We start from the raw sequence: 27,030 nt of genomic DNA on the forward strand, positions 1-27,030 counted from the left end.
ATTGGGATGACACGGACTCCAAATCAAGGTTGTGGCTTTGCTGACTAACCAGGTACTCTCGCTGGTTCAACTAAGTCTTGTTTTGTGGCTCTAAAGTCTCTTGATAATGAAGAGATAATAAAAAAGGCCTAAAACCAGCCCACATCCTCTAATTAGATAGCTTCTGTGGGAGTCACAGGTGAAGCAGGTTGAAACCTTTCAAGCGGGTGACCAAATACGGTTGATATAAATTCCCAAACACCCAAAATAATGGGGCCCATAAGCTTTTACAGTTACAAACCACTAGCCGAGGTTGTAATCAAATAAAAACTCAACTCGGACTACTACACGGTATTTTCACTTGTTTTATGTCCGAATTCACCTGATTTACATTGACTTCTCCACAGTGGAAAATACCCACCACTCCATGGAGTCACCAATTTGTTGAGATATTCCTTACCTATCCATTGATTTACACTTTTTGCTCTTTTACACATTACATAATCATTAGATATTCCCGCACTTACACAAAACTTGGACTTCCTTATTCTCGACAACCTCAGTCTTCTAATAATCAGACTGAGATATTCTCTCTTACAGTTTGCTTGACTCAACACCATTGTTCTGCTAGGAGTCATTATACCTTAGGTAGTAAGGGGGCTTAGTATAGGAATACCTCAGTTGTTTCTACAGCCTCTCTGGCAGCGGCTGAGTTTCACTGAGTTTTATTAATTTTAACTTGTTACAAGTAGTTATTTTTGTTGAAAGTAGAAAGATTTCTCATATATATACTCCAACAGTTTTTAGACTTTGACAGTGACTGCTTTTAGAGTAGATTGCATAATCACATACTTATACGTAGCATAACAGCCAGCTTGCACCTCAGCTCTCAAAACTAGAGACTGAGGTGAGACATTCATCACACTACTATAGATAGTTTACTGATTATTCCTAGACTTAATTTTCTGTCTAGCATTTCTTATCAACCTTTGTTCAAAAGGTTATGAGCCCTGCCGCTCTTTAACAATTCACCAACATTCACTCCTCATTACAATCCTTATAAATGTCAACACAAACTGCCTCAATATCACAAGGCCCAAATGCACCACCTATCTCCATTAGTACAGCACCTACAATCTCATCTCAAACAACCCAAGCCTCGAGCCACTTATATGATATTCTATCACTTGAGAATGATGGCTCAAACTTCCAAACCCAGAAATATTGTATCTCTATGGTCCTGGACCTCCAAGGACTACAAGGAGTCATTGATAGAACAGATGTTAACCCTGGAGGCACAATGCCCGTTCAACAGGCTAAGTGGAAGCAACGAAATAAGGAAGCAAAGGCTTAAATTACTCTTATGCTAAAATATGAACCTCTAAATGGGGTACTGTTCTGGTTAAATGCAAAAGGGATCTGGACAAAGCTAAATGAGCGATATAAAGGAAGAGGAAAACAGACAATAGCCCACCTAATAGGTGAACTATTTTGAGGTGTCCTCTCAGACACTTTGGAACCACAGCTAAATGCCATGTGACAAAAGGCTCATGTCCTTGCCTCACTAAGGCAGGCACTCAATGACTCTCTTGTTGCAACAGGTATATTAATAGTATTACCTCCATCATATTCTACACTTTGAACAATCCTCACCTCAACAAATGACAAACTCTTAATTGAAATAGTAATAAATCAAGTCCTAATGGAAGAGAATTCTCATTGTGACTCTGGTCCACAAGTGGTGCTGCAAAGACCTTTGATAACAAGGGAAAGTCAACCAAAGGAAGAGATGCAAAGACAAAGAAGAAATGTAACTACGCACCATGTGGAAAGTCAGGACATTTGGAGAGACTGTTGTAAAAAGAAAGCTGATGAAGGAGCAAAAGTGTCTACAGAAAAGGAGAAACAAAAGGCCAAGCCTGATCTTACAGCAAAAATTGCACACATTGCAGAATAAGAGCCAATTCAGCTATTCATGGCCTGCACTTCTCAAACCTCTGACTACTACAAATCTGTTTGGGTAGTAGACTCCAGAGCGTCAGCCAATATGAGCTCAAAGAGAGAGTGGTTTATCACTAAATTTCATATCCCTACCGGAAGACAGAACTCCGGCATCTCTGAAAGAGTTATTCTCCAAGCCCAAAACCCCCAAACCAAAGTTATAGATTACGTTCCTTGTGGTATACCGGTTGGCATAACTCTATGCCCCATTCCCACATGGTACTCCGGTTGTCCACTCCAATACTCCTGCACCAGACTTTGAATCCACCATACATTTCTCCTCGCACGTTCTAGTATTCCTCATGGACTCTGTAGCTAGACCTTATAATACACTGCCTGCACATAAGTTCTCCTCTCGCTAGATAATTGTCCACATGGAACTCCGTACCTACATTATGAGTTACTCCTTACAAGCTCCTGCTCCCCCAACAGTATATAAGCTGTAACTCCTGTACTCTGTTCCTGCAGTTCAAATATCAACTAGATTCCCTCACTTTCTTACCAGTCTTTTTCTGAAGTCCTTTCCGATCCTTCTCTGAAGGATCTTTACTCTGCTCCCTTTCATCCTCTACTTCTCCTCCGTCCACTTTCAACAAGTTAGGGATCAAGGTCTGTGGAAGGGTCCAGTGCACGAGCTAAGCCGATTCCCCATCTCGTCCTCTGTACTCTGTTACTCCGTCCCTATGCTCCGCAGCTCCATTACTTCAAAGAGGCCATAGTTCTGACACTTACTAGGACTTAAATCCATCTCAAAGTGTTACACTCAGTGACAATCACAGAATCTATGCTAAAGGTATCAGCAAAATACTCCTTGATATCCAAGTGGGTAAAAACCAAACTTGACAAACCATCTTCCAGGACGTCTTCTATATCCTCAATCTGCATGGAAACTTGGTGTCTGTGTCCAAACTGTCAAGCGGAGGATACACTTTTGCATTCGAGCAGAATCTCTGTAAAATCCTATTAAGGAATGAGATAGCTGGACTTGCATTTAAAAGGAACAATCTTTATATCCTTGCCGCAGAATCATGCTCAACCAAGCTTGCATTGCAGAACTTGAGCTTTCCGGAGACACAGAAAAACAAGCCAAAAACTTGTTTTTCTTGGTAGCAAAGGAAACCATGTCAAAAGCCAGTCTTAAAACATGGCATTGATGTCTTGGCCATTTGAACCACAACTATATCCAACAGCTACTTCAAAAAAAGATGGTTAACGGCATAGAAATCACTGGTAAAACCACTCACAATGGCACACTGTGCATTAGCTGCCTTGAAGGAAAGCAAACTCATAATGCTATCCCTAACACTCCTGGTGTAAAAAACCCCCCAAGTCCTGCATAGGACTTACACAGACATCTGTGGTCCAATGGCTACCCAAACAAGATCTGGCCACCGGTATTTTGTCACTTTTATCAATGGATTCTTGCATCACATAGTAATCAACTTGCTGAAACACAAGAACAAAGTGTTCAAGTGCTTAAAATCCTACGTTGCATGAGCCAAAGTTCAAACAGGTCTGCAAGCAGATATATTACACAAAGTGATGGGGGAGGGGAGTACAAATCCAAAGAGTTCCAGACTTACCTGGCTCAAAAAGGAATGCACCACAGAAAAATAAACGCTTTTACACCACAAGAAAATGGTGTGGCTGAACGCATGAATTGCACAATGGTTGAGATGGCATGCACTATGCTACAAGATGCAGCATTGCCTTTCTTGTATTGGGGGGATGCTGTCCTGCATGCTATGCACATTGTCAATAGAGTCCCTACTCGGGCACTCACAGGTGATCCCACACCTTACAAAGTCTTTACTGGAAATAAACCCAGTGTATCACATATTTGAATCCTTGGGTGCAAAGCCTATGTACACATCCCTGATGAGAAGCGTAAGAAACTCAATGCCAAATCAATAAAGTGCACATACCTGGGTTATTCACAGCACAAAAAGGCACACTTATGTGTCCATCAAACCACTGGAAACTCTATGAGTCCAGGGACATTGTTTTTGACAAAGGAAATGGGGCCCAAGTAAGTTGAGTCCGCATAGATGCCAGACCGACTCACCAAGGGCAAGACCAAGCGAATATGAGGGAACAGGGTCCAGGCCATCAGATAATACAGCTCCGATATGAACCTGACTCCCCCTCAAGAGTGCCCAAAATGATTGGAAGCACCGCCACTATAAGCAACAATGCACAAGAAATGGATGACCAAGAGGAAAGAAGGGGCAATGGGAATGCAAACAGTTCATTTGCACCCCTCCAACCTCTAGTCAAGGCGCTACAAACAAAAACCAAGGTCAGCAAATGGATACTGGAACAAACAATACACTGTCTGTTCATTTCACATCCAAACTGACCAACCATTCATCAAATCAAGCCAGAGGACCTCCTCAACCCTATCCAAGCCTCATCCCACCTCCAGCTGTTTGATGTTCTGCGTGCATCAGAAAAACACTGATTCCTGAAGATGGCTATTTCCTTGTAAAAGCATATGTCACATCGACAATCTTGAAGGACATCAATAAGAGAAATGAGGACCGTGTGAACTTAGCCACAAGTATCAAAGGACAGAACAATAGCGCTTACCGAGCGTCTACCAACACTGATCCTATGACCTATAATAAGGCCATTTTGCAACCAGACACCATATAATGGCTTGCTGCCCTGGCTGAAGAACTCCAAGTATTTGACCAAATAAAGCTTTACAAAGAGACATTGAGGCCAAGGGACCGTAAAACCATCAAATCTAAGTGGGTTTTCAAGATAAAATAAGGCCTCAATGAGGAAATCCAACAATACAAGGCCCGCATTGTTGCAAAAGGATTCGGCCAAATTGAGGGACCTGATTATCAAGAAACCTTTGCACCTGTGGCAAAATTCTCGACCACTAGCAGCCAAGTACAACCTTGAAATCCACCAAATGGACATAAAACTGCCTTTTTAAATGGTGACCTTGACAAGGATATATCCTTGGGACCACCTCCTGGATCAAATTGCGGCAAAGGCAAGGTCTGGAAGCTCCAAAACTCCCTGTACAGTTTGAAACAAGCAGGAAGAGTGTGGTACACCAAAATTTGTTCTGAATTTGAATAGCTTGGATTTACAAGAAGTGACGCTGACCATGCTCTGTTCTACAAGTGAGAAGATTCTAACATGTTAATCATAGCCATCTATGTAGACAACAAACTCTTGCTTTCAAACAGCATAGTCAAGCTCAACTAGCTAAAAGACAAGCTCAAAATGGTCTACATCCGACATGGGGGAGGCCTGATGGATACTCAACATGGAGATCAATCACAACAGAACAAAGGGTACCATTGAACGTTCACAGTGCCAATATGTAAAATCCATCCTAGAATATTTTGACATAATGGAATGTTGCATCTTATCTACACCAATGGAAGCTAACCTCAAGCTAATCAAGCTATCTGCCTTCAAAACAGACGTAAAAGAGTACTAGTGCACACTTGGCTCATTGATATATGCAATGTTAGGGACTCATTCTGACCTGGCCTATGCAGTTGGAACACTTGGAAGGCACGCAGCCACTACAGGGCACATCCACTTAGCAGCTGTCAATCAGCAATGGCACTCGCAAAAAATGCTGCTTTCCATAATCAAACCAAGCACATTGCTGTTTGCTACTATTTCATCTGTGACAAACTCAAAAATGGAGAAATTGAGGTTAACTATGTACTGACAGGACAACAAGTTGCAGATACTCTGACAAAGGCACTACCACAAGTCAAACATCAAATGTTTTCTTCAAAGATGGGGTTGATCCAGTGAAGTCCATAATCATTGAGGGGGTGTCTTAAAAGTAGAAAGATTTCTCATATATATACTCCAACAGTTCTTGGACTTTGACAGTGACTGCTTTTAGAGTAGATTACACAATCACATACTTTAGCATAATAGTCAGCTTGCACCTCAGCCCTCAAAACTAGAGACTGAGGTGAGACATTCATCACACTATAAACACTTTACTGATTATTCCTACACTTAATCTTCTGTCTAGGTGAGTTAAATAAAAGCTCTCAAAACTAGGACTGAGACTTAATCTTCTGTTTAGCGTTTCTTCTCAACCTTCATTTAAAATTTTTATCCCATTTTGTAGGTGATTTCAAACACCCATGTAAGCTGTGCCATTGTTATAATCATGGTATATCTGGTTTTGAATATTATTGATATTATTGCTGGTAGTTTGGCAAAATTTTTGCAACATTCATGAATTCAAATTGTTTCTTCTTTTTCCAATATCCAACAAACCAGTTCTACACTTATCTTTGAGAATCTGTAAAGCTTTAAATGTCTCTGGAAGAAGCCTGTTTCTCAACACAGTACTTGTTTGTTGTGGGTAAACAACAAGAGGACGTACTGAGGAGTCTCCTTGACTTATTGGGTATTATATACTACTACAAGATGTTTCTACATGTGTACTATATGGTTGCTTAAGGATGGTAGTTGATGATGTCATAGGGCATACCTTTTTCTTCAGTTGAGATGTATTTTTTGAAGACTTCTGAAAGATCGTGATCCTGCCCAATTTTAGCATTGGCGACCATGAATTGATCTATCAGGGTGACACTTTTGTTGTCATCTTCAATGTTGTTGGCATAATCTTCCCTTCTAGACAAAGCATCCACTTTTCCCATAGAAGTCTCAGGCTTATGAATTAATTTGTAATTGAATCTAGACAAGTACACCACGTAGTGGGTTTGTCTTTGATTCAAATTCCATGCTGCCATAAAATACTCCAAACTTCAAATTGATGCTTAGAACCTTCTAAATAGTGCCGCTAGTGCCCTAATGCTCTAATGATGGCCAGCATCTCTTTTTTATAAATTTGATAGTTGCACTCTGTAGGCAACAAACTATGCAATAAATATGCACAAGGCCTCCAAAGATCATCAGGGTGTTTGATTGATAGGACGGCCCCAGTAGCAAAATCAGAAAAGTTGGTTCTGGAAACACTAAAATGGGAGCTGTTGTAAATGCTTCTTTAAGCTTATCAGAAGCTTCTTGTTCTTTGGAGACCCAATGCCAGAAAACTTCCTTTTTTGTGAGATTATTCAACAGTCTTGTGATATTTGCAAAGTTTTTGACAAATCTTTGATAGAAGTTGCCTAAGCTAAGGAAGGCCCTAACTCCTTTGACACAAGTAGGTTCTGGCCATTCCAAAATAGCTTGAACTTTCTCAGGGTCTATCCTGATGCCATTCTGGCCAATTCACATAGTATAGTAATAACTTTCCATCTTAGATGGGGCATTATTACCTGATAATATTACTATATAGACGGGGCCAGCAGAGTCCGGCAGAGTGTACCAGCTGGGCCCTGTTAGACGTGATATGATTGTGCCCATCCTCAACAACCTGGCTGAGTGAGAGTCCGTTTATTGAAGATGACCCGGCTTGATCATAGGATGATGAGTGGCAAAGAGCGCATTAGGTTGCTGAGATGCAGTGTGGTCTTAACTCCACTCTTGATAAATATCTGGGCTATTATTAAATCTTGACAATTCTGCCTTCTAAGGTCCTGATAGATTGGAGACATCTATGAGATATCTTTAGGTATACATTTACATATAGCAATACAATTATCTACTTGAATTTTGGTATACCCAGGTCAAAGGCATTAGTCTCTGTGCTCTCTTTTACTTTCTCTGTCACAGATGGAGCACTGACACTGAAAACAAGTCCTTCTTTTCCACTATTATCCTGGTCTCAATGTTCAGGCATTGGTGGTGTTAAATATCTAGCTTTTGATGATGTCCTTTGTACACAAGGGAACACTATGTCAAAGTCTGAGGGCCCGGGCATCCCTAATTTTGTGCTCCCAGGGTTGTTACAATTAGGTCTCTTGCATGGCACCCCAATATCAAAGATATTGTTTGTAAGAGTGGGTGCCAGGGAGAGGTTTGAGGAGGGCCCTGGGTAGGGAGCGGAGGAAGGCCCCAGGGAGGGCATAGAGGAAGGCCCCAGGGAGCATTTGGAGGAATTCGGGGAGCACTCAGATGAGTTGGACCTCCCTGGGGATGGCAAATTGTCTGATAAGCCAGTTGACTCACTTGAAATTGCTGATAAAATGTATATCAGACCTTTTAAGTACAAGTAAATGTATGAACTTTCAATTCATGGTTGTTAGACCATATATAGTGGGTAATATGGGTAAATCTGAAGAGAAAGTATTTCAAGATGGTGGTGAAATAATATTTGATGATGGGACATACCTGAGGATGGTTCTTGGGCACTGGATTTCTGCTGGGGAGTTGGTATTTGCAATGTTTACGGCGTTTGATTGTGAAAAATACAATTCCGACTTTCATCACGTGCAATCATGTGCATTTTTCTCAAAATTCCCACAGGCGCAATTTGTGGCACCAGATCCATGTATACTGTGTCTGAACCCTTTATTACCCTACACCACACTTTCATCACATCCCCAACCAAAAAATTACTCAAAAATGTCTTTTTCCACCCAAGAAAAGATCTACAAAGCCAACAAGCACATCAGGAAGGCTGTTATGTACTGGCCCCTGGTTCTTGTCCAATACAGGGACCAGTATGTGGAGATGCTGAGGAAGGAAGTAGTGAGTGGGACAGACACAATAAAGGAGGGAAACAATGCTGGGCATAACTATTATCAGCCGTGAAGATGAGACAGTGGAGGAATTTGTCTGGTTTGATCCCAGGAGACAGACTCCTGAGAGGAAGGAGGCTCTTGATAATAGGTGGTGGTTACAAGGTAAGTTTTTATTTTTTTCATTATTTTTCAATTACTTACTGACTGTTTCTTTTTACAGTGGTTCTATCTCATTCTTTTACCAACCTGCCCATTGCAACAGCAGCAGCACGGTCTGAGCAAAAAAAAGCGGGACTTTTTTTGCATGACAGTGGTGTTGTTGAAGAGGGCAAAGAGGGCAGCTCCGTCCTGGTGTTCTCCATCCCCACCCCTTGTTCCCGGGCCCTCAGAGCCATCTTGCCCCTGGTACATCTAGTGGTCAGTTCCTGGACCCATAGGACCTCCTGATGGCAAAGGAAAGGGAAAGACAAGGGTGGTGGTAGAGATTACCAGGGGTGTAGAGGATTTGCAGAGGAAGAGTATGGGGGAGGGGTGCAAGCGGTGCAGGCTGGAATCAGCAGGAGTAAGCAGACAAAGAAGTGGAGGATGTCCTGTGACAAGTGCAGCTGGGAGAAGTACAATTGTGTGTGGGACAATGATGTGAGCCTGGGGAGCAAGTCCCAGAAGCCAGAAGTATCAGGGGCTCTGGTCACTGCTCCTGACCATCCCATCAGGATTGGGCCGCCCAGGGGAGCGCACAAGCTGGTCTACCAGCCCCATAGAACAACCAGGACCCAATTCACAATCAGGGTCCCCCCACCTTCACAAGCAGTGATCCCAGAAAAGCGGGGATGGGAAGTTGAAGGGAGTGTTGTGGCAAGGGAGCATGATGTCTGAGGGCATCAACAGCCTCCCTAGAATGGATGGGAAGGGGGCTGGTGGATGGTAATAGCATCCACAACCTCCCTGGCAGGAGAGGGGATGGCCTCCCTTATCTAGGCAATCTACTGGGAGCCAGGATGGATTGCATTGGCATCTATCTCCCCGGGTTCTCTACAGGACACTTGGGGCATCAGGAAAAACCCTTTTGCTATATAGCGCTATATAACCACCACCTATATATATAAATGCATTCATAGAAACTATAGTACTATCAGTGCAATCATAGCTCTTATAGCTCTTATAGCTCTTATAGCACAGTAGTAGGCAAAATTTTAACCAAAGGGGAGAAGTATCTATAATTCCCTCAAACTCTGGATTAATCTAATAAACTTGTTCAATAATAGAAAGACGCCAAAAGTGTTTGGAGTAAAGTATATTATTATAGGCAAGGTACTATAAGGGCTCTTATAGCCTATAGAAGCCTACATAGCTCCTATAGCTGTAAAGGCCATAGTTATAATATAGTTCAAGGTGCTTAAAAGGGCCAATAAATCATACAGTATTAATTAATTATGTAGCCTGTATTAGTGAAATAGTAGTTTGTATCCCTGATACTCACAAAATAAGAATAATGATTTATCCAAATATAAGTAGTGATAATGAGTAAAAAAAATAATCTAAGTCCATAAAAGGTCAATATATAACACCTGTATGATATATTTCATAAGCTCTCATGGTGTAGTGGATAAATGTGATGTATGGCTGTAGGATGCTTAGTCACCCAATAGCTGACTAGTAGATTGACAGTTCAAATCCTGTCTGTGTTAATTTTTTTTTATCAGCCACACAACAATTTCCAACATCTATAAGAGCATTTATAGGGCTATGTGAGGCTCTATAGATGGAAGAGGTTCTATAACAGGTTTGACCACTATAACAGCTTTATGAGTACTTATAGTGCTATAGAGCTCTATATAGCTACCCCCATTTTTCCTGATGGGAGGCCTCCTTGACTCCTGAAATGTGGATTGTGTCTGTGGAGGAGGAAAACAGGGTACAGGGCTAGCAGCAGGTGGGGGAGTGGGGTGAGCAGGAGCTGTCCCACCCCAATTTCTCCTCCTGGCACTCCCAAATTATTCAGGCAGGAGAAAACACTTTTGGACATTCCTGGAACACCTTGTCCTTCCCCCGGACCCCCTCCTTACTGGCCTTTTTGTTAGTTTTGGTGATTCTGCACCTTTGTGCTACCTATATATCTTCATTCCTTTCTCTATCTATTCTTCTATCATTCACTATTGATTGTGTTCTCTATTATTTCGCCTTTGTGGCTGCTTTGTTTACCTTTGTTTACAAAACTTCGGACAGTACTGCAGAGTCCAATGCTTCCTATTCTCTAGTTACTCACATTGGACTCTAATTCCAGTCCCTGATTGCTCTCAGCAAGTGGCTAGACACTTCCTTCAAGCTTTGTTCTTAATAGGTTATCAGCCCTGTGCTCTAGCCATCTTCCTGACCTCATATCTCACCATCCAAGTGTCCTACTGCTTATCCATCGTAACCATCGTCTTCTGGGACTCTTATTATCTCATCCATCACCTCAGATTACTCTGATCTCATCTTGATCTCCAACAACAACTCCTTGTTGCAAGTTACCCCTATTTTGGACACTTTTTTGGTCTTATCTGCACCATATCTCGCCCAATCCTTATCTGATTGTCCTGTAACTTCTACCATCGTCTTCTACGGCCTAAATAACCCTAGAAGACCTGTCAGAGCGGTTGGATTTGAGCTGGATCTTTCGGTGAGCCTTCATCATCATTTAATCACCTTTTGGCCCCCTATTCCATATCTCCACATCCTGTGCTCGGATCTTGGCCCTATTTGAGCCATCTACTACCCTATACTATTGCACTTTACACCCTCAATTTGGGGGCAATCCATCCACTCCATCATCCTCTGTGAAGTTCGCATCTTTGGCACTTTCACCCCTATTGGACCCCTATTGCATATCTCCACATCCTGTGCTTCACTTCTTGTGATATTTGGGCCATATATTACTCTATAAAAATGTTCCCTATACCTCTGATTTGGTGGCAATCCATCCATCTTATCTGTCTCTGCATCAATTTCGACTTTTTGCCCTATTTTTCGCTTTTTGGCATATCTGGTGTGTGCATAAAGCTCCAATCTTCTCTACTCTGTCCATTATCAGATAGAACAAGCCTATAGACTGTGAAGCTCGCCTGCATTGCCTCAGTTTGCTGTTGCCTAGAGCCTCTCTCAGTCTGCGGTGTTTGGGGAGCTTAAGTCACTTTGTTGACTCATATACAAGCCCTATTAACCAACACTGTCTCGAGGCGATTTCTCTGTTAATATCAGTGTGGAATTGAAAGGGGAACACAGGCGTAACCCTGTAGCAGCACTAGGAAGCCTTAGCACCCTCCTGGATCGCTTTTGGACGCTTTTTGGACCCTATTTGGACCTATCCTTGCGCTTTCTGACCCTCTCCATATCCTCTCTCTACCGCCTCACCATCTTATCTGCTCGCCTCCTACTGTTGCCCATTGTCTTTGCCACTATTCCATCGCCTATAGCCGTCTCCTACATCATTTATCATTGCTCTATTGTCTTATACAACACCCATCATGTCTGACTCTGATCCCAAGTTCCATCCCTTGTCTGGCACTAACTACCCCCAGTGGAGTGGTGAAATGCAAGCTTGGTTGATGACCAAGGGACTGTGGAGGCTCGTCTCTGGCGCTGAAAAGTGTCCTGGGACTGACACTGAAGCAATAGAGAAATGGGAGTTGAGAGCTGAAAAGGCTGCTGGTGCATTATACCTCAATGTCACCAAAGAGCAGCGCATCCATCTTGATGGCATCATTGATGATCCTGTCAAGATCTGGGAGAAACTGGAAATTGTGCACGTCTCTAAAAAGCCTGGGACGAGATTTAATGCCTATGACGACTTCTTCTCTATCAGAAAGAAGGAGGACGAGTCCCTGCAGTCTCTCATGACCAGAATTGACGAAGGCATGCATCAAATTCAAAATCTTTGTCCTACTGGCTTCTCATTGTCTGAATTGGACAATGAATTGACATGCATGGCCATGATTAGGGCGCTTCCTGATCAATATGCCCACTTCACTTCATCTCTACTACTTCTGGGCACCTTGAACAAGACCCAGCTCAGGGATGCTTTCCTTGCTGAAGAGGTCAATCGCCATCGTCGTGCTGAAGTCGATTCTGCCTTGCATTCTTCGTCTACCACTGCCAATAGTACCTGCACCCATCCTAACTGCCATCATTGCAACCAATCCACCACCTCTACTCGCGTTCAGTGTGATTTCTGTGGTTTACTTGGTCATACCCAAGACAAATGCCACAGATACATTGCTAGTCGCCAACAGGCAGTGGAGGGTGCTAAGAATCGCTACAAGCGTGGCAATAAGGCTCAGGCAGGCTCCAGCAACTCTCAGAATACCTCTCAGCAGCCCAAATCTTCGCCCAACAATGCCAATTCATCTACTGTGGTCACTGAATCAGCTGGAAATGCAAGTCTTCGTTCTATTCATCCCTCTGATCCTCATTGCCCTCTCCAACTTGATGCTGACATTGATTGAAATGCAGACACAGGCGCCACTTCTCATATGACACCTCATCGTCATTGGGTGCACCACTATACCCCATATTGTGTGCCAATCAAGCTGGCTGATCACACTGTTGTCTATTCAGCTGGTGTTGGTACTGTGGTGTTTAATCCTGTGATGAATGGCAAAGTGGCTAGGGCTGTGGAATTCTCTAGAGTGCTCCATGTACCAGATCTTCGAAATAATCTCCTCTCAGTCTTGTATTTAACTCGTCAAAGTGGTTTCAATGTCACTATTTCATCTCATTCCATGTCCTTTATGCGTGACAACACTCTCTTGTTCACTGCAACTATCAATGACAACAATGCAGCATTCCTTGATGGATCTACTGCTGCTTGTGTTGAATTGGGACATTTTACTGCGACTATACCACTTGATTTGATGCTCTGGCATCGCAGATTGGCTCACCACCATCATGCTGATGTCAAGAGACTGATACAGAGAGATCTGGTCACTGGGCTTACACTGGAATCCAAGGCTGCTCCTGATCCTGTCTGTGAACCGTGCTTGTCTGGCAAGATGCATGCCAATCCATTCCCCTCATCTGATACTCGCTCTGCTCATCCTTTGGATCTCGTCCATTCTGATGTACACCAAGTCTCTTCCCCCACATTCTCTGGTTATCGCTACTGGGTCACCTTCATTGACAATCACAGTCAATTCCGTGTTGTTGTGCATCTCAAGGCCAAGTCAGATGTCTTTGATGCTTTCAAGAGATTCAAGGCTTATGCTGAGACTCAATTGGAGCGTAAAATCAAGGCTCTGCGCGATGACAAAGGGGGAGAGTACATGTCCAAGGAATTTGAGCAATTCACAGATGACCATGGGATTGTCAGACAGCATACCACCAGGACAAAAGAGGTGTCTTTGGCTCTCATATGGAGAAATGTGTGTTCATTGGTTACCCTGAGGGGTACAAGGGATGGAAATTCTACAATCCTACCACCAAGCGCACTGTTATCTTTGAGAGAGCTGATTTTGATGAGCGCTACTTCCCTGGCTTGCAGAGGTCTTCTGACAATGTCCCGCCTCCACCTCCCACTCCACCTTCGCTATCCATGCCATTGGGCCTGATTGAGGATGTCCCTGCACCAGGTCCAGGGGGAGATATGGGCCCACCAGCTGCGCTTCAGCAGCCTCAGCCATTGCCTGACAATGGGCCTCATTTGGACCTTGATGCAAAACCACCTGTGAATCAACCTCCTGAGCTTCCAAATCACCCTCCTCATTGCTCACCTTCTCCTGACTTGCCTATTGCACTGAGACGCCCTGCAAGGGCTAGGAGACCACCTAGACCATGGTGGCTTCAACACAGACAACCTACTCCTGCCATTGAGAGTGATAACAGTGATAGTAGTGATTCTGAGGCAGTTGATGATGAAGTGGCACACTTTGGAGACTCTGCTGAGCCTAGGTCATTTTCAGATGCAATGAAGCATCCTGATGCAGATAAATGGAGAGAGGCAGCCATGGAAGAGCTTCAAGCTCATGAGCGCAATGGTACTTGGTCACTAGTGGAACTACCTCCTGGAGTCAAGGCTATTGGTGGCAAGTGGGTCTTCAAGATCAAGCACAACTCAGATGGCACTGTTGAGCGCTACAAGGCCAGATATGTGGCCAAAGGTTATAACCAGTGCCCTGGCTTTGATTTCCTCGAAATATTTGCACCTACTGTCCGCATATCATCCATCAGAGTTGTCCTTTCCATTGCAGCCATCCACAACCTCCATTTGCGCTCCATTGACATTTCCCATGCATTCCTGAATGGAGTCATGGATGTCAAGGTCTACATGCATCAGCCAGAGGGATTCCATCAGGGTCCTCGCAATCTTGTTTGCCAGTTGGACAAGGTCATCTATGGGACAAAGCAGGGAGGCAGAATGTGGAACCAGAAGATGCACACTGTGCTTGAAAAACCCGGATTCAAGCGTACTTATTCAGACTCTGCCATCTATGTCTTTAACAGAGCTGATGTGCACATTATCCTGCCTGTCTTTGTTGATGACATGACACTGGCATCCACTTCTACTTCTGCACTTGACCAAGCTGTCAAGGACCTCTCCCTGCACTTTAAGCTTCGTGATCTTGGCCCTACTTCTTACCTACTTGGCATTTCCATCACTAGAGACCTAAGTAATCGCACCATCTCCCTCTCCTAACATTAGTACACTCTGGATATTCTGGAGCGCTTTGGCATGAAGGACTGCAAGCCTGTGTCCACTCCCATAGATCCTGGTTTGCGCCTCACCAAGGACATGTCTCCCAAAACATCCAGTGATGCTGCTTTGATGAAGGACATTCCCTACCTTGCTGCTGTTGGTGCTCTGATGTATCTGGCCACTACCACTCGTCCTGACATTGCCTTCACTGTTGGAGTCCTTGCTGTAAGGACCATTTCATTATTTTCTTATCTTTGCTATGTCTTGGTTCTCAAACGCTTTTCCCATTACGCCTCTGGCTCTAGGGCTAGAGGTATCGTTTGCCGTTCTACTTCTCATAGCCCTCACAGGCTTTCTTAACCATCGCTACCATTTTATATCACAGATCAGAGACTGGGTATCGCTCCCAGCCAGCCAGCACACTGGGTAGGGACTGGTAGTAGGCATCTCGCCAACCAGCTCCAAGCCCCAGTAAAGCCTGGTTATACTAATAACACCTTATTCAGGATCGTACCTCATTATGAGGATATGGTTCCTGAACACGCGTGACAATCCTCTATTATTAGTACAAGTCTCTCACCTGCTGATTAATCAAGTCAAAAGTTGTACAATAGTTACTCTCCCTTTTTCTTATTGGTCGATTGATTCCTCAGACCACTTTTCGTATATTCTCCTTTCGGTCTGAGGAACGAACAGTTCACTATATAAAGCCTTACCTATTCATGTATGGCTCCTTAGTTTTCTATTACTGAATTTACCCGCTTTACTCCTCAACTAAAACCTTTGAAGCTTACCTCTCAAAGTCCTCTACTCGCTATATTTACTAGCGTCTGTTGACCTCAAGCTCATCGAACCCCTTACTCCCTGCAAGTGCAGAAGGAGACAGGTTTCGTTTTTGTTATAGTTTATCGTTGCCTCACACTTGCCAGATATAACTCTAATCCTGGTCTTACTCACTGGAGCGCTGTCAAGCACTTGTTCCACTACTTGCAAGGCACCCTTGATCATTCCCTTGTCCTTGGTCCTGATCCCAATTCCACTGAACTCTTCACCACTTTCTCTGATGCTGATCATGGTGGTGACAAGGACTCTGGTCGTTCTACTGGTGCCTATATTGTCAAGATGGGATCTGGTGCTGTCTCCTGGAGCTCCAAGCTTCAGAACATTGTTGCTCTGTCCACCACTGAAGCAGAATACATTGCTGCTGTTGAGGCTGGCAAAGAGATTTGCTGGATGCGAAATTTGTTGAAGGAAATGGGCTATCCTATCACCTCTCCTTCCACTCTTCATATTGACAACCAATCTGCCATCTCTGTATCCAAGAACCCTGAGCACCATGGTCGGATTAAACACCTTGATCTGCGATGGCATTGGTTGAGAGATGTTGTTGACTCTGGGCAGATTGCTCCTACCTTTGTTCCCACTGCTGAAATGCCTGCAGACTTGTTGACCAAGGCTCTTGCCAAGCCTAAAGTGGAAGTGTTCAGGAAGATGATGGGACTTATTAGATCAGGGGGGAGCTGATGCTTGGGAGGTGCAGCATCAGGGGGGAGTGTTAGTTTTGGTGATTCTGCACCTTTGTGCTACCTATATATTTTCATTCCTTTCTCTATCTATTCTTCTATCATTCACTATTGATTGTGTTCTCTATTATTTCGCCTTTGTGGCTGCTTTGTTTACCTTTGTTTACAAAACTTCGGACAGTACTGCAGAGTCCAATGCTTCCTATTCTCTAGTTACTCACATTGGACTCTAGGTACTGTATACCTGTCATACTCTCTAATAATACAGTTACTCACATTGGACTCTAGTTCCAGTCCCTGATTGCTCTCAGCAAGTGGCTAGACACTTCCTTCAAGCTTTGTTCTTAATAAGCTGATTATCCAAAATGTCCCGCAATGTACAATCCAATGCTTTTAATTCCATGACAGTGTTGCATTGGTGGTTCATCCCAGACAATAACTCCGGTATGTTTCAATACCTCATGGAGGTCAGAGTTTTTTAGAATCCATGTGGGTGCTTCATTCACAGGAATAGGGATTCCAAGGCACAAATGAGCTGTGCGGTCATCCTCCAAGAGTAGGGATGCAATCCCAGAGGATGCTACACATAGAGCAACATTATAATTATCCCTTGCTCAAACAACAGCAGTAATTGTATTACAGAGATATGTTTTCCCCCTACCGGTACCTCCAGCACTGTGAATAAAGGTTGTTCCCCAATTATGATGAATTGACTGCATGATGGTATCAAAAGCATTTTGCTGCTCTTGACCGAGCTGCTCTACATTATCTTTTGAGTAATAATAATACAGTTAAGTGATCAAATTTTACTGAGTCAAAAGTCAGTGAACTTGTGCTGTCTGTTCTTATAAGCGTGAGAATTCTTCAGTGTGGCTACAATTTTCACTGTGTTCACTACTACTGTACTGCTGTTTCTGTATTGCCACAAAAACCACGCGAGCAAAACTAAGCAAAATAAACGATGCAACATGGTTCACACGTGGCATTTGGGACAACCATCCCCTTTATTATAGATAACAATGTCATTCTCGCAAGGTAAGTACATTGTAATTGACGTATTGATTACTTATGTTTTTGATCAAAACAATGTCCTCACTCACAACAAATGGCCTTCTATTCTGATCTTGCTCTGTAGATCTACATTGGACAAACCACAGGAAAACTGGCAATGTGTGCTGTATGACTTTGACCAGTTAGGCAAATGGGCATACATTTCTTCTACAGGCGTCAATCTCAGCAACCACACACAATATCATATTTTATATGGACTTCTACCAACTCCAGATCATATATTGTACCATTATGTTGCGAGTGCAAGGCTTCCTTGGCAAGTGTAATTTATCTCATTACAGCAACTGGACTGGGTGAGTTTTTTTGTGGATTCTGTCATTTTTGCAGTTGATGATAAAATGTGAACAGCGATGCTGATTCCTTGATACACCCCCTGACTGTTGCCTGTTTGGCCTTATTGTACAATGTCCAAACTTTGGGCAACACCCCGTAATTCTTGTCTTATAATAATATTTTTTTTATTCACAAGGCTGCAAATTAATCTTAATTCTTCATGTCTCCCTCTGACACAAAGTGTAAGCTCTTGTTGGACGCTGAAGCAGACCAACCCTCAAAGAAAACAAGGTGAATGAACGGTAAAAATTGTGTTTTTGATATATACTCATTACCAATTCATAGGTTGACCAATGTAACCGGTCACGTACACACAATGTACCTACTGTTCCTCAAGTGTCAGAAGATGCTAACAGAAACAGTGCTCTCAACGGAAACAACAAGCACACAAGCCTTCAAGTAGCTGATAATGTGAACTCCAGCTTGTCCTGTGATATTGTCATTGATCCCACCTTACTGCAAGGTTTGGGTAACAATGTTATACGATATGCTATTCAAAATCAGTGCTATCTGTTGTATGCTCATAACTATAAATGTTACCTGTATTAACAGGATTGTGTCATACTCCAATCAGGCCACAAACAAGTATGCCATCTGCTTCCCAATCTATGCCCCTAACTTCATCCCCAGGGCCAGGCAGGTTGATGGTGAGATATTAGAAACACTTTAGGCTCCCATCAATGAAGTCTCTTAAAGCACCCAGGCTATGAGCAAGTCACATAGGCAAGAAATATTGGATGGTCACATGAGTGATTCCAATTGGAAGAAGCTTATACAGATGAGTAGGTCCTGGGCTTCAATAACTCACCCATATTCATGACTAAGTGCATGCCTAGTCCCGGTGCTTTACAAGAAGTTCAAAAAGGTTCAGCAAGGCTTTCTATCAAGCAAGCTTGCATTCAAAAAATCAATTCCACTACAGACTCTGAGGACACAGAGGCCTGGATTGCCCAGGAAAAAAAGGCACAGCAAAAACGGCTGCATAAAGAAGACACCATGGATATATATGAAGTCTCTATAGCAAAATTACCCAGCAAATCAGAAATCCAGCTGCATTTATCGCAACAGGAAACAAGAAATAGAGTGGCCCAAGGAACCACTGGGGTGTTATTGGTGGGTCTGAAGTTGGAAGAGACTCAGTAAGTCCCCGGGATCTCAGAAATACATACTTTTTAATACTGATTAACTCTATTCAATAGGATACAGCTGCAAATGTATGGAAAACAAATCAAACAAAAGGGCACAACCACAAAAAAATTGGAGTTAGAGGAAAGGTGTCAACACCTGATCTCCCGTGTAGATGCCTTTGACCTCAAGGTTGAAATATATTTAGGTAATATCAATGTTGCCAATTCTCTTGAGGAAGTCTCAGGGTGGCCAAACTCCGATAAAGATGACATTGCAGAAAACATAAATCTGTTTGACCTCCCAGGTTCCTTTGATGGCAATGATGGGCCTACTAAGAGGAGAAATTTGGTGTTACCCTCTAACTTAGAAAAGGCACTTGCAAAATTGAAGGCCTACACCATCTAGTACACTCCAGGAAGGTTAGGCCAATAATGCCTTGCATCAGATACATATTGTACTGGGTCAAAAGTCATTTCTTTTCAGGACAAAGGTGAGAGTGGCTTGAGGCTCTCAAAAGAAAAAGTTGATGGCTTGAGCAGAGATTACCCATGTGGAAGCCGATATCAAAGTCCACTCAGCTATATATAAAAGAGCCTGGCATGCAATCATACATGTATTTCTTGGGTGCTGGGCAGAAATATTGAGAAAATATCAAGAGCTCAAACCAAACCACCTCAAGACAAGTACCCAGCTCATGAATCCTAATGCAACCGGACTCCACAACGCTGCATTGCCATGGTTTTGGAGCATGGATCTGAAAGGTGACACCTCCCAACAGACCTGGATGTCTGAATGTATGTGCACCAGCCCGGTCACAATTTCACAGTATCATACAGCTAACATTTAGTTATAAAATACAGTTTACCGGGTTCACTGGCTGAGAGTAAAAGCCATGTACAATAGGTGGATAGAAGAGGATATTCTGGCGCGCCTCGAGATGAAGTGGACAGTTCAGTATTTTCAACATCAAGCTAAGCGTTGGAAGGATTTTTATAATGCCAATGAAATGGAGGCTAAACCCAGTCATGTAGCATATGCAGAGAGGCAAATCAGGATGTGGAACCAGTTCTCAGAACAGGCAAAGGACTCATTCCAGAGGCTAGGCATAGTGGTTTGAGGGAACTAGAATAGTGAACCACAATTTAATAGAAACCCAGGGTCCATTATACTATGTAATGGTAGTCCAGTATTCCCGGGCTTTAAAGTAATTCAGTGTTCCTGGACTTCATAGCAATCCATTATTCCCCGGGCTATGTAGTAATACAAGATTCCCGGGCTTCTACTCACTCCAACTGCAGGGTGCCCGGGTTTCACCGTTTTCATTGAGCGAGCTACTACAAATAGCTACAAATTTGCAGTAGTGATGTACCCAGATCAAGATAGTTCAGCTGCTATTCCACATCTATAAATGCATAACATGATCATGTGAAGGTACTGACCATCCCGGGGTCCCCACCCCGCACTTTGTATGTATATACTCCCTCATGTAATATGCAAAACATATTCTCTCACCACTGTAGGATGAAACCCCATGACTCAGCAACTTCCCACTAAATGCAGCAATAATCCCACTATCAAACTTGAAGCAAAACCTGCCCTGCCTGGTGAGCTCCAGAATGGCATCATTGTGGTCTCCTACACTTGCCAACATGTCATACCACACTGCTTTGAAGAGACAATCCCAGTGTACTGGTGTCTCCCAGTTGCTGATGATAGAAAGCACATTGAAGACTGAGCTCCATGCCTTTGGTACCGTCACATCATCCATATGGTCCTCAACTCGTACCAGCGCCTCTTGGGCTTGCTCATAGAGCGCAGGGTGAGCTACACGCAAGGTTGCACACATGAGGGCCCCGGTCTCAACAAAAGATTGCAACCACAGTTCACCAGTGCCTGGAGGTGTAGATTTGTGCAATGACGGGGAATCTTGTGGAGCCTCTCCAGTTTTCTGTGGTGAAACTTTTATTAATTGCAATGTATAGATTATAACACAATAACACAAACTTTATGACTGAGTTGGAACCACGCCAGGAATAAGCCTATCAACCTGCAAGGGAATAGCTGACAGTCTCCAGGATTTTTGTCATATTCTGAAGATTTACGCCAGTTCTTTGAGGGCTTTTTGGGGCATTTGCTTTCCATATCTTGCTTGAGATGCTGTAGACTGTCACACATGCTTTGCTAAATATATTGTCTCCATATAAGTATTTTGCATGACCATGTAAATATATTTTCACCTGTTTCTCCTCAGTGAGGATGCCTAGGAGGTACCATAGAACTATTCTTCCATGAATGTCCATTATAATGGAAAAGATTGTGATAATGTCAATATTTTTTGCAGGTTGATATTCCTCAGATATACTCTGTTCAAGCTTGTTGTCCTGACCATTATTCCGAGGACCCACCCATGCAGATGGAGAATTCTGATGATGACATTCAACTCACTTCAGGGTGAGAGTTGGCAATAAATAAAGGAAGATAAGTATGGTCAAGGTTCAAAAATAGCTTTTGAGATCAAAGAGGTAACTGCTTGTCTCATCTTTCAGTATATCTAGACTATTGTCAATCAAAGATTTAACCCATACTAGTCACTATTCTGTCAAATACACAAATAATCACCAATGTCATTTTGCCTAAACCAGAATAGGAGAAACCACCTATGCTTGTTGAAGGGAATTGGTGTTGTAGCTGACTTACAAAAAGGAGAAATGGAAGGTATTTCAAATCCGCTTTAATTTTGATGCTAACCAGATCTAAGGCAAATAAACATGAACTACTCACTGCGTCAGGCACTCTCAAGACCATCTGGAATTACATCTGTTATAGTATTATATAATGCCTTATGCTATAATAGAAACTATTTCCTATAATAATTCCTTAAAATTCAAGGTATACACATTCTACAAGTAGTGGTAAGGAATCATAGCTAAGAGCATCACTTGAGAAACAATGATTAATAAGTCCAAAGAGAAATGGTTGTGATAGCTACTCAAAAAAACTACATGTGAATAATATTTGGCAGCCAAAAGGTAGAGATTTTCTATTTATTTTTCATCCACAATGAATGATTTTATCTGTTGAAGACCCCTGACACCTTGTGACATGTGACAGTGTAATGCAAAAGAACCTAGATGTTACAATACACGATTTTTGGACCTTTAAATTTCATTCTCCACTTTAACTTTGTTTTGTAGTTTTCACACACTGTGCCATGCAATACTTCCCATTTTGTTCAAACTCCGCTTTCTCACGCTGCACTGCTTTTCTTTATTCTTAGCTACAAGTCTCTCACACAGTGGAGCTGGTCACACAGGCTGTGCCCTATGACATCATCAGCCACTGCCTTCATCAACTGTTAAGTACATATGTACAAACAACCTGTAGATGTATATAAACCCCCATAGATCAAGGAGACTCCTCAGCAAGTCCTCCTGTTGTTTACCCACAACTAACTTGGTCCTATCATAAGGGGTAACCATTCCCACTCACTTCAACTGTAGCCTGTCTGAGTTGTGCGCCAGAGTATACAAACTCTAGGTTGTTACATTAGGACTCGCTCTTTCTACTCTCTTGCACTTTGTGGAAACCTGGACCACAGGGTTAAGTGGAGTCTTTCAAACAGTAAGACTTTGGCGCCAGTTGGTGTTGAGCTTTTACCTAGCCGCGGAAACAAAGTGTGTGCCCCAATCCTGCAGGCGAGCTCCTCAGGACAAGGTACTAGAGAGATCAAATCAAATTATACACGGCCCCCAGTATTAAGGGGAGTACCTTAGCTCAGCAGTTGGTGTGAAACCATTGTTGATCAGATTTAGACACAAAACTTCTTCTTTGTTTTCCTCTGACCAGGCCGGGCACTTGCCTCCGCCAGTCTGGAGAAGGTTAAACAGCATAACAAGCGGACCACCCCCTGACGACCATTTGGACTAGGGTGTATTACTGTTACCTTTTATATACTTTTTCAAATACTATAGTGTGGGTAGTTGGGGATTAAGACCTGTTACTCAGCTGGGAAGAGGTAGATCCACAGATAGCAAGTGGGGACCTGCAGTTACATTTTTTTACATTTACAAAGAGAACAAGTCAACATGTTTGCAAACCCAACCCGATGTCAATATTCTGTTGCACAATGTGCATGCACAGATTTTGTCATTAACTATGCAGCTCAGCGAGCTTCAGACAAACCCTCCTGAAGCAGTTGAGCAAAAATTCAACAAGAAAGTCGAGATTGTTGCTGACCCTGGCACTTTTGAGGGAGACCAAGCTCAATTTGCCAAATGGTGGATCAACCTCCAGATTTGGATCAAGACAAACTGGGATGCATTTGCTGACGATTTTGAGATAGCAACAGCTCTGCTATCAATACTAAAAGGACCTATGGTGGGTCAATATGCCCAAGTACAACTCCAGGAGTGCTACACAGCCAATCACTAGCCTACCTGGGACAATCTCAAGGGGAAGATTGAGAAATATTCCAAACCCCAAGCTGAGCGTGACTAGGCACCTCAGCAAATCTGTTCCTTCAAACAAGGAAGCATGAGGACAGATGATTTTGTAACCCGGTTCCTGGCCCTCTCCATCAAAGGGGGTCTAGGTAATGAACGTGCAGTAGAGCTGCTAGAACACAATGTGAACCCCCACATTGCAGAACAGCTTTATCTGGAGGATTTGAGAAACAAGAACCTCTCGCAAGCAGCAGAAGAGGTTCACAAAGTAGGTAGGGCCATTGAGCTCTACAAAATGCAATTCTGTGGCGGGTCCACCATTAAAAACAGCTATTCCCAGAGGTGCCCTGGGTCATCAAACCAAAATAATAAGCACTCTCACGGGTTCAAGCCATTTGGGGTGCAGCCAGGACAGGGTGCTCCTATGGATATCAGCGCGGTCCAAGGCGGACAGATGCACAGATTCAAGGGCAACTGTTACAACTGTGGCCAAGAGGGACACATGTCCTGAGACTGTAGAAATGGGGTGCAGGCCGCTCAACAAAAACATAACCAAGGGCGCCAGATGCGCCAATTAGAAACAGAGATGCCGCCGGACAATTGGCTCAATTCATTGGCTGGTCATTCATATGACAAAATCCGGGCCTTCTTCTATGATCACCAGGTTGCTGAAATGAAGGCACAGGGAAAAGAATCCAGGGCTTAGGTTACTTTGGTACCTTCACTCCTATTAACGATGAAGTAAACCACAACAAGGTGGCCCCTGCTCCAGGGTGTTGCACGAGCAATAAAGGAAAGGGGGTGGCTCCTCAATTTGTTATCAGAAGTATGCACTGGTATGCAAAACTGTAACTAATATTTATGATACTACCACTGCACCAGTTTCTCCCTTGGAGCGTGGCCCCGGCGAGACAACTACTAGGGTGCTTGATTCTGGTAAAAATAAAAATAAAAACATAGAAAATATTAAAGTAGAAAAACATGTTTTTTTCAATTCTTCTTCATCTTTGGAGCCACTTTTCCCCGAAATCCCAAAGTGTGTGTTGATGCGCACTTATTTATTCCAACAAGAGATCTGTTTAGATGTTGGTGTAGAAAACCTTGCCCAGGGCATAGTACACCCAATTAGCGCACTGTTTGATTCAGGCGCTAACAGAATCTTCATAGATCAGGTCTGGGCAGAGCAAATTGGGCTTCCCCTTGTAAAATTAGATGTATCTATTCCCATCTATGATGTTGATGGAACACTTAACGCAGGTGGCTGCATTACGCACAAATATTCTTTTGTTGTTGAGTACCAAGGACACAGAGAACAAGTCACCGCCAAAGCTACCCAACTAGGGAAAATTAATTTAATCTTAGGCTGGACCTGGCTATTTAAGCACAATCCTGAGATTGACTGGCAGACAGGGGTTGTCACATTGTCACATTGCCCTCAGGAGTGTAATAACTTGGGTCAACTGAGTCACATCCATCAAACAGAGCTGGATGAAAGGATAAACGCTGGTCACGCTTATGCCAAGCTCTGATCTTTAGATAAGATTGACAATGAGGATAGTATTATTGGAATACCCCACATAGCAGATAGGTGCGCTCCTAGGGACGGCCTTGTAGTGCTTTGGGAGAAGAGACAATAATTATTGATACACAGCCCCCAGTGTTAAGGGGAGTACTTTAGCTCAGCAATAGTGTGGAACTATTGTTGATTAGAAATTTAAATATGAAACTTCACTTTCTCTTTCCTCTGACCAAGCTGGGCACTTGCCTCCGCCAGTCTGGAGAAGGGCTGACAGCTTAACAAGTGGGCCACCCCCTGACAACTGTTCAGACCAGGGTTTATTAAATACCTTTTATATACATTTTCAAATACTATAGTGTGGGTAGTCGGAGATTGAGATCCAATACTCAGCTGGGAAGAGGTAGATCTGCAGATAGCAAGCAGGGACCCCCAGTTACGTCTTTTTACTATACTTCACAAGAGAACAAGTTGACATGTTGTCGCAACCCCAAACCGATGTCAATGCTCTGTTGCACAACATGCGTGCACAGATCTCGGCATTAACCACACAACTCACCGAGCTGCAGGCGCACCCTCCTGCAGCAACCCCCTCGGTTGAGAAGAAGTTTAACAAGAAAGTTGAAGTCGTTGCTGACCCTGGTGCCTTTGAAGGAGATAGAGCGCGATACACCGAATGGTGGATCAAACTTCAAATTTGGGTCAAGGCAAACTGGGATGTGTTTGCTGATGACTTTGAGGTAGCCACTGCGGTGCTATCTCGATTAAAAGGACCTGTGGTGGGTCAATACGCCCAAGTTAGAATGCAGGAGTGCTACACCGTGGGAGTGTGGCCCACCTGGGACAATCTCAAAGTAGAGATCGAGAAATATTTCAAACCGCAAGCTGAGCGTGACTGGGCGTGTCAGCAAATCTGTTCCTTTAAACAAGGAAACATGAGGACAGATGATTTTGTAACCTGGTTCCTGGCCCTCTCCATCCAAGGGGGCTTAGGTAATAAACACGCAGTAGAACTGCTGGAACGCAATGTGAACCCCCACATTGCAGAACAGCTCTATCTGCAGGATATGAGAAGTGAGAACCTCTCTCAAGCAGCAGAGGAGATTAGAAAGATTGGTAGGGCCATAGAGCTCTACAAAATGTACCAAGGTGGCGGGTCCACCAACAAAAACAATTTTTCCCAGAGGAGCCCTGGGTCATCAAACCAACATAAAAATCACTCTCACGTGTTCCAACCATACGGGTTGCAACCAGGGCGGGGTGCTCCAATGGATATCGGCGCGGTCCAGGGCGGACAGAAGCACAGATTCACCTGCTTTAGCTGTGGGCAGGAGGGGCACATGGCCCAACAGTGTCAAAACGGAGTGTGGGCCGCTCAAAATAACCAAAGGCACCAGGCACGCCAATTAGAAACCAAAAAACCGGACAATCGGCTCAACACTCTGGCCGGTCGATCCTATGATGGAATCCGGGCCTTCTTCTATGACCAACAGGTCAACAAAATTAAAGCCCAGGGAAAAGAGTTTGGAGCTTAGGTCACTTGGGTGCCTTCACTCCTTTAAACAATGAAGTAAACCACAACAAGGTGGCCCCTGCTCCGGGGTGTTGCACGAGCAATAAAGGGAAGATGGGGGTGGCTCCCCAATTTGTAAATAGATTTTTGAATTTGTTATCTGAAGTATGTACTTGTATGCGGCGCTGTGACTGTGGATTTGTCTTGGACTCTCCTGACAATATAGCTGCTTTGAGCGCTGATTCAGTGGGTCAAGAGGATGAAGGA

At 43.4% G+C, this 27,030-nt stretch overlaps 5 protein-coding genes across 5 annotated transcripts; 4 read left to right on the forward strand and 1 right to left on the reverse strand.

Moving 5' to 3' along the window:
• Positions 1–7,778: 7,778 nt before the first annotated feature.
• On the forward strand, positions 7,779–8,845 carry SERLADRAFT_405902 (uncharacterized protein; the record flags this gene model as incomplete). The annotated part of the gene is made up of 6 exons (XM_007314449.1): positions 7,779–7,877; positions 7,923–8,071; positions 8,130–8,256; positions 8,350–8,574; positions 8,716–8,729; positions 8,788–8,845. The coding sequence occupies 6 exons, from the start codon at positions 7,779–7,781 to the stop codon at positions 8,843–8,845; spliced, it is 672 nt and encodes a 223-aa protein (XP_007314511.1).
• A 4,030-nt stretch (positions 8,846–12,875) lies between these two features.
• On the forward strand, positions 12,876–13,325 carry SERLADRAFT_379947 (uncharacterized protein; the record flags this gene model as incomplete). The annotated part of the gene is made up of 2 exons (XM_007314450.1): positions 12,876–12,982; positions 13,059–13,325. A coding segment is annotated over one exon (185 nt), but the record flags the coding sequence as incomplete, so codon positions are not given.
• A 4,737-nt stretch (positions 13,326–18,062) lies between these two features.
• SERLADRAFT_405903 (uncharacterized protein) lies at positions 18,063–20,409 on the forward strand (the record flags this gene model as incomplete). Its single annotated transcript, XM_007314451.1, has 8 exons — positions 18,063–18,124; positions 18,301–18,346; positions 18,450–18,679; positions 18,717–18,811; positions 19,087–19,303; positions 19,364–19,497; positions 19,928–20,086; positions 20,153–20,409. 8 exons carry the CDS (start codon positions 18,063–18,065, stop codon positions 20,407–20,409), a joined length of 1,200 nt encoding a protein of 399 aa, XP_007314513.1.
• Positions 20,410–20,676: 267 nt separating this feature from the next.
• On the reverse strand, positions 20,677–21,592 carry SERLADRAFT_405904 (uncharacterized protein; the record flags this gene model as incomplete). The annotated part of the gene is made up of 6 exons (XM_007314452.1): positions 20,677–20,694; positions 20,732–20,754; positions 20,805–21,240; positions 21,297–21,331; positions 21,359–21,473; positions 21,530–21,592. 6 exons carry the CDS (start codon positions 21,590–21,592, stop codon positions 20,677–20,679), a joined length of 690 nt encoding a protein of 229 aa, XP_007314514.1.
• Positions 21,593–25,726: 4,134 nt separating this feature from the next.
• Positions 25,727–26,785, forward strand: SERLADRAFT_434217 (uncharacterized protein; the record flags this gene model as incomplete). The annotated part of the gene is made up of 1 exon (XM_007314453.1): positions 25,727–26,785. The coding sequence occupies one exon, from the start codon at positions 25,727–25,729 to the stop codon at positions 26,783–26,785; it is 1,059 nt and encodes a 352-aa protein (XP_007314515.1).
• Between the last annotated feature and the right edge of the window lie 245 nt (positions 26,786–27,030).

This window comes from Serpula lacrymans (genome assembly GCF_000218685.1).
Source record: "Serpula lacrymans var. lacrymans S7.9 unplaced genomic scaffold SERLAscaffold_3, whole genome shotgun sequence".
Classification (NCBI taxonomy): Eukaryota; Fungi; Basidiomycota; class Agaricomycetes; order Boletales; family Serpulaceae; genus Serpula; species Serpula lacrymans.